The 10,937-nt window shown below is 47.1% G+C and overlaps 1 protein-coding gene across 1 annotated transcript; it reads left to right on the top strand.

The window, feature by feature from the left end:
• Positions 1-3,859: 3,859 nt before the first annotated feature.
• Positions 3,860-10,129, top strand: p2ry10 (P2Y receptor family member 10). Its single transcript, XM_064955503.1, has 3 exons — positions 3,860-6,551; positions 6,632-6,812; positions 7,079-10,129. Exons 1-3 carry the CDS (start codon positions 6,367-6,369, stop codon positions 8,048-8,050), a joined length of 1,338 nt encoding a protein of 445 aa, XP_064811575.1. The 5' UTR covers positions 3,860-6,366; the 3' UTR covers positions 8,051-10,129.
• The last annotated feature ends 808 nt before the right edge of the window (positions 10,130-10,937 follow it).

Here is a 10,937-nt window from a genome sequence, read left to right as displayed (position 1 = left end):
ACATCAGTATCTGACTGCAGTGAAGGGACAAGGATGGGTTTGAGAGGATCTCTCCATGGACATCAGTATCTGACTGCAGTGAAGGGACAAGGATGGGTTTGAGAGGATCTCTCCATGGACATCAGTATCTGACTGCAGTGAAGGGACAAGGATGGGTTTGAGAGGATCTCTCCATGGACATCAGTATCTGGCTGCAGAGAAGGGACAAGGATGGGTTTGAGAGGATCTCTCCATGGACATCAGTATCTGACTGCAGTGAAGGGACAAGGATGGGTTTGAGAGGATCTCTCCATGGACATCAGTATCTGACTGCAGTGAAGGGACAAGGATGGGTTTGAGAGGATCTCTCCATGGACATCAGTATCTGACTGCAGTGAAGGGACAAGGATGGGTTTGAGAGGATCTCTCCATGGACATCAGTATCTGACTGCAGTGAAGGGAGAGGATCTCATCATTGTCCCTTTTCTCCTTTTTTACAGTTTCTAGGAGGAGCCACACAGCTCAGCTCTGACCTCTAGTGATAAGAGGACACATAATATAGTTCAGCTCTGACCTCTAGTGGTAAGAGGAGACGTCACAGAGCTCATCACACAGCTCAGCTCAGCTCTGACCTCTAGTGGTGAAAGGAGTAATCACACAGCTCAGCTCAGCTCTGACCTCTTGTGGTGAGAGTTATAGAACCCATTGCCCTTTATGGTTGTGAGGTGTGGGGTCCGCTCACCAACCAAGAATTCACAAAATGGGACAAACACCAAATTCAGACTCTGCATGCAGAATTCTGCAAAAATATCCCTTGTTTTCCATATTAAACACCAAATAATCCATGCAGTGCAGAATTAGGCCAATACCCGCTAATGATCAATATTCAGAAAAGAGCCATTAAATTCTGCAACCACCTAAAAGGAAGCGATTTCCAAACCGTCCATAACAAAGCCATCACCAACAGAGAGATGAACCTGGAGAAGTGTCCCCCAAGCAAGCTGGTCCTTTGGCTCTGTTCATAAACATACGCGTCCAGTGTGCGCTCCGAGAGCGAAACGCTCTTCATTTACAAACTGACAATCTGACAACGCTCTGAATTTATGACTGCACGCTGGCACTCCAGATTGAGTTTAAGAACACACCCGAAGTCGTAAAATGTCAAACTAGTAATTTCTTAAGCTAACTAGCAAACAAGAGGTTGCATAGCAACAGCATAAACTTCCGGAATACAGGCAAAGCTCTAGAATGGTCAACGGAAAGGATACAATTAATTTACAGTATACTAAAAGGAACAAATAGTATATAGCATGTAGTATATACTCATTAAGTATGTAATATATACAGTGCCTTGCGAAAGTATTCGGACCCTTGAACTTTGCGACCTTTTGCCACATTTCAGGCTTCAAACATAAAGATATAAAACTGTATTTTTTTGTGAAGAATCAACAACAAGTGGGACACATTCATGAAGTGGAACGACATTGATTGGATATTTCAAACTTTTTTAACAAATCAAAAACTGAAAAATTGGCCGTGCAAAATTATTCAGCCCCCTTAAGTTAATACTTTGTAGCGCCACCTTTTGCTGCGATTACAGCTGTAAGTCGCTTGGGGTATGTCTCTATCAGTTTTGCACATCGAGAGACTGACATTTTTTCCCATTCCTCCTTGCAAAACAGCTCGAGCTCAGTGAGGTTGGATGGAGAGCATTTGTGAACAGCAGTTTTCAGTTCTTTCCACAGATTCTCGATTGGATTCAGGTCTGGACTTTGACTTGGCCATTCTAACACCTGGATATGTTTATTTTTGAACCATTCCATTGTAGATTTTGCTTTATGTTTTGGATCATTGTCTTGTTGGAAGACAAATCTCTGTCCCAGTCTCAGGTCTTTTGCAGACTCCATCAGGTTTTCTTCCAGAATGGTCCTGTATTTGGCTCCATCCATCTTCCCATCAATTTTTACCATCTTCCCTGTCCCTGCTGAAGAAAAGCAGGCCCAAACCATGATGCTGCCACCACCATGTTTGACAGTGGGTATGGTGTGTTCAGCGTGATGCGCTGTGTTGCTTTTACGCCAAACATAACGTTTTGCATTGTTGCCAAAAAGTTCAATTTTGGTTTCATCTGACCAGAGCACCTTCTTCCACATGTTTGGTGTGTCTCCCAGGTGGCTTGTGGCAAACTTTAAACGACACTTTTTATGGATATCTTTAAGAAATGGCTTTCTTCTTGCCACTCTTCCATAAAGGCCAGATTTGTGCAATATACGACTGATTGTTGTCCTATGGACAGAGTCTCCCACCTCAGCTGTAGATCTCTGCAGTTCATCCAGAGTGATCATGGGCCTCTTGGCTGCATCTCTGATCAGTCTTCTCCTTGTATGAGCTGAAGGTTTAGAGGGGCGGCCAGGTCTTGGTAGATTTGCAGTGGTCTGATACTCCTTCCATTTCAATATTATCGCTTGCACAGTGCTCCTTGGGATGTTTAAAGCTTGGGAAATCTTTTTGTATCCAAATCCGGCTTTAAACTTCTTCACAACAGTATCTCGGACCTGCCTGGTGTGTTCCTTGTTCTTCATGATGCTCTCTGCGCTTTTAACGGACCTCTGAGACTATCACAGTGCAGGTGCATTTATACGGAGACTTGATTACACACAGGTGGATTGTATTTATCATCATTAGTCATTTAGGTCAACATTGGATCATTCAGAGAGAGTTTGCTGCACTGAAAGTAAAGGGGCTGAATAATTTTGCACACCCAATTTTTCAGTTTTTGATTTGTTAAAAAAGTTTGAAATATCCAATAAATGTCATTCCACTTCATGATTGTGTCCCACTTGTTGTTGATTCTTCACAAAAAAATACAGTTTTATATCTTTAAGCCTGAAATGTGGCAAAAGGTCGCAAAGTTCAAGGGGGCCGAATACTTTCGCAAGGCACTGTAGTATGTTAGTATGGGTATTCAAACACAGCTTATGAGATAAGAGAAGACTAGGGGAGAAGAGGAGAGAAGATGGGAGAAGACGAGCAGAGAAGAGGAGAGGAGGAATCAACTTTTGAGAGTTGAGAAGCAGCCTCTGTCACTGGGTCAGTGTAGTTGTCAGTGTAGGGACTATAGTGAGATAAACTGAAATAAGAAGCAGGTCATCTATATCTGTTTTAATAGTTGATAAAGACAGTTGAAAAAGGGAAGTAGCTTATTTCATAAGAGGAAGTAAAGAACCGTTTTGTACAGTTTTCTCTAACCCTCTACAGTTGTCTGTCTCTCTGTGTGACTCAGGGAAGGCTGTTAGCAGTGTGACTGGTGGATCAGGGTGTGTTGTAGGTAGTGACTGGGTAGTTGACGTGGAGGGGATTCCCACTCTGTGTTCTGCAGTCACCTGGACTGAAGCTCAAAGTACTACACCTGACTGAAGGTAACAGCTATCTCTCTGTTCTTGCATGCACACACACGCCTCCCCCAGCATTGTGTAGTGTTGTGTTTAAGGTGTTGCTAGGGTCTGACTGACGTAACCAACAGTAGAATAACAGTTTCACAGACAGGCAAAACTGAGAGCCCTGATAGCTACTTCCTACACACAAAAATGCATGCATGCATGCATGCGCGAGCTCACACACACACAAGCACACACACAGACCGCGCCACACTACCCACGACACCACTGTTGACGCTGCTCTGCACCAGAAATTAGCAACCAACAACACACTCATACCCCTCTCCCGCTACATTGGACATCAGAACAGCTTGCTGCTGCCACATTGAGACACACATACAGAGGAAGGCATGCATGACATAGACTGTTGACTCCTGCAGTGACAGAGGACCTGTCAGTTGTTCTACTACTGAGTGACTGCTGTTTCATCCATCCATCTGCTGATGTCATCCTTTGATCTGACCTCTCACCTGACCTCTACCTGAACCTTATCAGACAGACTCACCTGGAGAGGCAACCTACCTGGTGGAACTAGAGGTAAACCTATAGGTCTTCTGGAAATATTCCAACAGTTGAGCATGTTGAGCTTTTAGACCAGTAGAAGTCTTTCCAGGTCTGCTGTAAACATAACTATTGAGCTTAAAGTCTAGACAAGGCTTTGTCTGTATCTGAGAAACCACTCCTAAGACACAGGGTCAGAAAGGGATTGAGAGGTGTTCTGTCAGAACCTAAGAGAGCCTGTTGGTTGGTTTGACACAGTAGAGAAAAGACTTTGGAAGGTATTATGAACATGTCAACCACAAAGACACAGAAGATGGTGAACTTTAAAATGATCAATCCCAAAGTGTTTTGTCTAGTATTGTAGTAGACAAAGGGGTTTATGTAGAGCTGTGCAGTATTCTGGTTATGGTTAGAGCCATGTTGTTACATCTATATTGTTACATAACTGATTTTAGATCACAGTGTGTTGGTCGGGTCTTAGACCGTGTGACTAGACAGTACTGATTGTGTACAGAGGTTTAGTGTCCTGAATCAACTGTAATACGCCCATGTTCTGGGTATGTTTGGTGGAAAGTTCATGGAATATTCTCCTAACCCTCTAAACCAAATAACATCTGACACAAATGTTGCAATCTTTTTCTCTTTCCCTAGAATTATTAGCTGGGTCTCTTTATCTCTCTCTCTCTCTCTCTCTCTCTCCTCTATTTCAGGACCCTGTCCCTCAAAGATAATTTGTAAGATTCCAAATATCTTTACAGATCTTCTTTGTAAAGGGTTTAAACACTGTTTCCCATGCTTGTTCAATGTACCATAAACAATTAATGGACATGCACCTGTGGAACGGTCATTAAGACACTAATAGCTTACAGACAGTAGACAATTAAGGTCACAGTTATGAAAACGTAGGACACTAAAGAGGCCTTTCTACTGACTCTGAAAAACACCAAAAGAAAGATGCTCAGGGTCCCAGCTCATCTGCGTGAACGTGCATTAGGCATGCTGCAAGGAGGCATGAGGACTGCAGATGTGGCCAGGGCAATAAACTGCAATGTCCGTACTGTGAGACGCCTAAGACAGCACTACAGGGAGACCGGACGGACAGCTGATCGTCCGCACAGTGGCAGGCCACGTGTAACAACATCTGCACAGGATCGGTACACCCGAACATCACACCTGCGGGACCGGTACAGGATGGCAACAACAACTGTCGAAGGTACACCAGGAACGCACAATCCATTCATCAGGCTGGACTGAGGGCTTGTAGGCCTGTTGTAAGGCAGGTCCTCACCTGACATCACCGGCAACAACGTCGCCTATGGTCACACATCTGACGTTGCTGGATCAGACAGGACTGGCAAAAAGTGCTCTTCACTGACGAATGGTGGTTTTGTCTCACCAGGGGTGATGGTCGGATTTACATTTATCGTCGAAGGAATGAGCGTTACACCGAGGCCTGTACTATGGAGCGGGATCAATTTGGAGGTGGAGGGTCTGTCTGGGTCGGTGTATCACAGCATCATCGGACTGAGCTTGTTGTCATTGCAGGCAATCTCAATGCTGTGCGTTACTGGGAAGACATCCTCCTCCCTCATGTGGTACCCTTCCTGCAGGCTCATCCTGACATGACCCTCCAGCATAATAATGCCACCAGCCATACTGCTCGTTCTCTGCGGGATTTCCTGCAAGACAGGAATGTCAGTGTTCTGCCATGGCCAGCGAAGAGCCCGGATCTCAATCCCATTGAGCACGTCTGGGACCTGTTGGATCGGAGGGTGAGCGCCAGGTTCATTCCCCCCAGAAATGTCCAGGAACTTGCAGGTGCCTTGGTGGAAGAGTGGGGTAACATCTCACAGCAAGAACTGGCAAGTCTGGTGCAGTCCATGAGGAGGAGATGCACTGCAGTACTTAATGTAGCTGGTGGCCACACCAGATACTGGCTGTTACTTTTGTTCAGGGACACATTATTCCATTTCTGTTAGTCACATGTCTGTGGAACTTGTTCAGTTTATTTCTCAGTTGTTGAATCTTGTTATGTTCATACAAATATTTACACAAGTTAAGTTGGCTGAAAAGAAACGCAGTTGATAGTGAGAGGAGTTTCTAAATACAGGAAGGGAGTTGGCCAGTCTTGGCGGTTCGGCCGGGGAAGAAGGGGGAGTATAGAATGATTCTGTACATAACAGACAACTGTTTAAACACATCCTGCTGTTAGATTTACCTTGCTACACAATTTACAGTCCAGTCTCTGCTGCTGTCCTCAGAATAATGTCCTATAGTGTTTTAATCTGTGTAATCATCTTTCTGTTGGTCTGTCTGTCTGTCTGTCTGTCTTTCTGTCTGTTTCTCTGTCAGTTCCTCTCCTGTCCTGATGTGGGAGAGGGAGCTTTGGGTACAGAATTAATGTGTGTGTTTGTTTGTGAGCTGTGGGTTTTATTGAGTGTGTAAGAGTATGAATCTGAACGTCTCTGGTCTGTGGGAGGAGCTTCCTGTTAACTCCTCCGCGCGGTGTCCCTATGATGTGATTGGTTGGGAGCCACAAATGGAGCAGCTGTACTTTTGGTTCTACCTGCTGCTCTTCATCCCTGGTCTCTGCCTCAACACCACGGCTCTCTGGGTGCTATGTAGACACATCAGGTACACACAGACACACACATACACACACACACGCCCTTTCCCCTCCCTAGTGTATGTTGACCCCTCTCCTCTCTCCTCAGTAAGAAGACCAAGGCAGTGATCTTCATGGTGAACCTGGCTCTAGCTGACCTACTCCATGTCATGTCTTTGCCTCTGAGGATCCACTACTACCTGACACACACCTGGCCCTTTGGACAAACACTGTGTCTGTTCTGTTTCTACCTCAAATACCTCAACATGTACGCTTCCATCACCTTCCTGGTGAGAACACACTGTGTCTGTTCTGTTTCTACCTCAAATACCTCAACATGTACGCTTCCATCACCTTCCTGGTGAGAACACACTGTGTCTGTTCTGTTTCTACCTCAAATACCTCAACATGTACGCTTCCATCACCTTCCTGGTGAGAACACACTGTGTCTGTTCTGTTTCTACCTCAAATATCTCAACATGTACGCTTCCATCACCTTCCTGGTGTAGTCACACACACCTCTAATCTATCTCTCCCTCTCCACATCCTCCTCCAGGTGTGTATCAGTGTCCAGAGGTGTGTGTTTTTGCTACAGCCCTTCTATGCCAGGCGGTGGAGACGGCGTTATGACTTGTTGATCAGCGCCACCGTGTGGCTGGTGGTGGGAATAGGTTGTTCCCCTTTTATTATCATGAGGATCAGCAACAGCACTGAACCCAGTCAATACACCCCTAGCCCCAGTACCAGTCTTATACCCAGCTCTAACCCCAGCCATTACACTGGTAGTCCTATTCAATACTCCACACCCTCCACCTTACCTTACACAAGCTCCATCCCCAGCGGCTGTTTTAAGGACCTGCCCACCAGGAAACTGCCACTCCCCCTTGTGGCAGCCATGATGGTGCTTGCGGAGCTGTTTGGGTTTGTGTTACCGCTCAGTGCCATCAGTTACTGCTCTCTCCGGATCGCTCACTCACTGAGACAGAGACAGGACAGAGAGCACCACCACAACCACCGCTGCCCCTCGACCAGCCAGGCCCAACCCTCAGCCCAGACAGACAGAGAGCACCACCACAATCACCGCTGCCCCTCGACCAGCCAGGCCCAACCCTCAGCCCAGACAGACAGAGAGCACCACCACAATCACCGCTGCCCCTCGACCAGCCAGGCCCAACCCTCAGCCCAGATTAACAGGCAGATAGACAAAGATAAGCGTCGCGCCCTGAGGATGGTTATGAGCTGCTCGGCTCTATTCTTGTTCTGTTTCGCTCCGTACCACATCAATTTCCTGTTGTACGTGATGGTGTCTCAGGATATAGTGTCCCACTGCCCCACGATGCTGGTGGTGCGCCATTTCCACCCTGTTTCGCTGTGTGTAGCCAGTCTTTCCTGCTGTCTGAACCCTTTGTTATATTACTTCCTCACTGCAGAGTTCAGACAGCACCTCTCCCAACGCACCTCCTCCCTCTCCTCCTCCATTAGAGGCCGGCTCATGAGCCTGGAAAGCACCTCCTCTTTTAGGGAGTAACAACTCCTGTAGGAAGCACTTTGTCTCCTCCTCCTCTCCTCAATCAATCAAATGTATTTACAAAGCCCTTTTTACATCAGCTGACGTCAAAAAGTGCTATACAGAAACGCAGCCTAAAACCCCAAACAGCAAGCAATGCAGGTGTAGAAGCACGGTGGCTAGGAAAAACTCCCTAGAAAGACCAGAACATAGGAAGAAACCTAGAGAGGAACCAGGCTAAGAGGGGTGGCCAGTCCGTTTCTGGCAGTGCCGGGTGGAGATTATAACAGTACATGGCCAAGGAGTTCAAATGTTCATAAATGACCAGCATGGTCAAATAATAATAATCATAGTAATTGCCGAAGGGCAAACAGGTCAGTCGCTCAGGAGTAAATGTCAGTTGGCTTTGCATAGCCGATCATTCAGAATTAGAGACAGCAGGTGCGTTAGAGAGAGAGAGTCGAGAACAGCAGGTCTGGGACAAGGTAGCACGTCCGGTGAACAGGTCAGGGTTCCATAGTCGCAGGCAGAACAGTTGAAACTGGAGCAGCAGCACAACCAGGTGGACTGGGGACAGCAAGGAGTCATCAGGCCAGGTAGTCCTGAGGCATGGTCCTAGGGCTCAGGTCCTAGGAGCCCATGAAGATCTCCCCAACGGCACAACCTGTCCCACGGCATGGAAGAGCACCAGTAAGCCAGTGACTTAGCCCCTGTAATAGGGTTAGAGGCAGAGAATCCCAGTGGAAAGAGGGGAACCGGCCAGGCAGAGACAACAAGGGCGGTTCGTTGCTCCAGAGCCTTTCCGTTCACCTTCACACTACTTGGCCAGACAACACTCACTCATAGGACCTACTGAAGAGATGAGTCTTCAATAAAGACTTAAAGGTCAAGACCGAGTCTGTGTCTCTCACATGGACAGGCAGACCATTCCATAAAAATGGAGCTCTATAGGAGAAAGCTAGGGCTATATATAGGAGAATTCTAGGGCCAGTTAGGAGGCCTGCAACTTGTTTCCATATTGTATGTGTGTAGGTATGTAGGGCAGGACCAAATCAGAGAGATAAGTAGGAGCAAGTCCATGTAATGCTTTGTATGTTAGCAGTAAAAGATTCTAGCAGCCGTATTTAGCTGAAGTTTATGTAGTGCTTTTTCCGGGAAGCCTCTCTCTCCTCCTCCTCTCATCTCTCTCTTCCTCCTCCTTTTACGCCTCCTCTCCTCCTCCTCTCTTCTCTCCTCCTGTCTCCTCTCTCTCCACCTCTCTCTATCATCCTCTTTCTCCTCCTCCCCTCCTCTCTCTTCTCCACTCCTCCTCTCTCCCTCTCTCTCCTCTCTCCTCTTCCTCCTCCTATCCTCTCTCCTCCTCCTCTCCTTTCGTCCTCTCCTCTCTCCTCTCATCTCCTCTCCTCTCTTCTCCTCCTCCTCATCCTTCTACTCCTTTCCTCTCGTCCTCTCCTCTATTATCTCCTCCTCTGCTCTCCTCCACCTCCTCCTCATTATACTCCGCCTCTCCTCTCTCATCCTCTCCTCATCTCCTCTGCTCTCTCCTCCTCTCCTTTCTCACCTCTCCTCTCATACTTTCTCCTCCTCTCTCCTCTTCCTCCTCCTCCTCTCCTTTCATCCTCTGTCTCTCTCCTCTCCTCTCTCATCATCCTTTCCTCCTCTCCTCTGCCCTCTCCTTTCCTCCTCTCTCCCCCTCTCCTCTCTCCTCTCCCTTCTCCTCTCATCTCTCCCCTCTCCTCCTTTAACTCATCTCCTCTTTTCCTATCTCGTCCTCTCCCTTTTCTCCTCCTCATCCTCCTTTCCTCTTCCTCTTCCATTTCCTCCTCATCTCCTCCATAGACAGATAAAGACTGTTACACAACAGAACACCCCCCCCCACACTCTGGAGGGACAGAGAGACACTGAACTTCGACCCTGAAAATGTGATATGTAACCAGCTATGTTACTGTAAGATAAACTGGTGATGTTTGAAGGGGACTCTTATAAGCTAAATGTGCTAAAACGGTATGATGCAGAGAAAGCCTGGGTCATTGTATGCATCAGCTGCTGTTAGATCATGTTGTAAATTATGTAAATAAAAAGCAGCTTGTTGCTATATCAGACTGACTACTGGGTTTAATACTGCTTGTTCACATGAAGTAAAGGATGTCTGTGCTTCTCAAAGATAGTCTTCAATGCTTTAGAGAGAGGCTACTGTAGAGTCTGAGCTGCTGAGGAAGTGGGGCGCTGATAGGGGTAAGAGTTGGAGTGTGATGCTAAACCACACAGGAGCTGAAGCAAAGATATAACTAACACACACGCACGTGCGCACGCACACACACACACACACACACACACGCACGCACACACACACACACACACACACACACACACACACACACACACACACACACACACACACACACACACACACACACACACACACACACACACACACACACACACACACACACACACACACACACACACACACACACACACACACACACACACACAGTGCTGCTGCAGTCTCGTACTGTGTGAGTCTGGTTGCCAGGTGCTGGGGTAGGTTGGCAGTTTAACAGTTGAACTGTTACCAACTGTTGCCACATGGTCATTCTCCTGAGGCTCCTGCAGTTGCACTCCAATCTCACTGTAGGGTCTGAAACACGTCCTGATTTCCTTTAAAGGGCACTGCTTTGACCATGGTCAATAGGGTTCTACATAGGGCTCCACACAGGGCTCAACATAGGGCTCTACCTAGGCCTCTACATAGGCCTCTAACCTAGGGCTCTATCTTGGGCTCTACCTAGGCCTCTACATAGGCATCTATATTGGGCTCTACATAGGGCTCTACATTGGGCTCTACACAGGGTTCTACCTAGGGCTGACAATCGGGCTCCACATTGGGCTCTACCTAGGGTTCTAC

Source organism: Oncorhynchus masou, chromosome 32 (genome assembly GCF_036934945.1).
Source record: "Oncorhynchus masou masou isolate Uvic2021 chromosome 32, UVic_Omas_1.1, whole genome shotgun sequence".
Taxonomy (NCBI): domain Eukaryota; kingdom Metazoa; phylum Chordata; class Actinopteri; order Salmoniformes; family Salmonidae; genus Oncorhynchus; species Oncorhynchus masou.
Note: the sequence above shows the minus strand (reverse complement) of the source record. Positions and strands in the feature narration are given on the sequence as shown.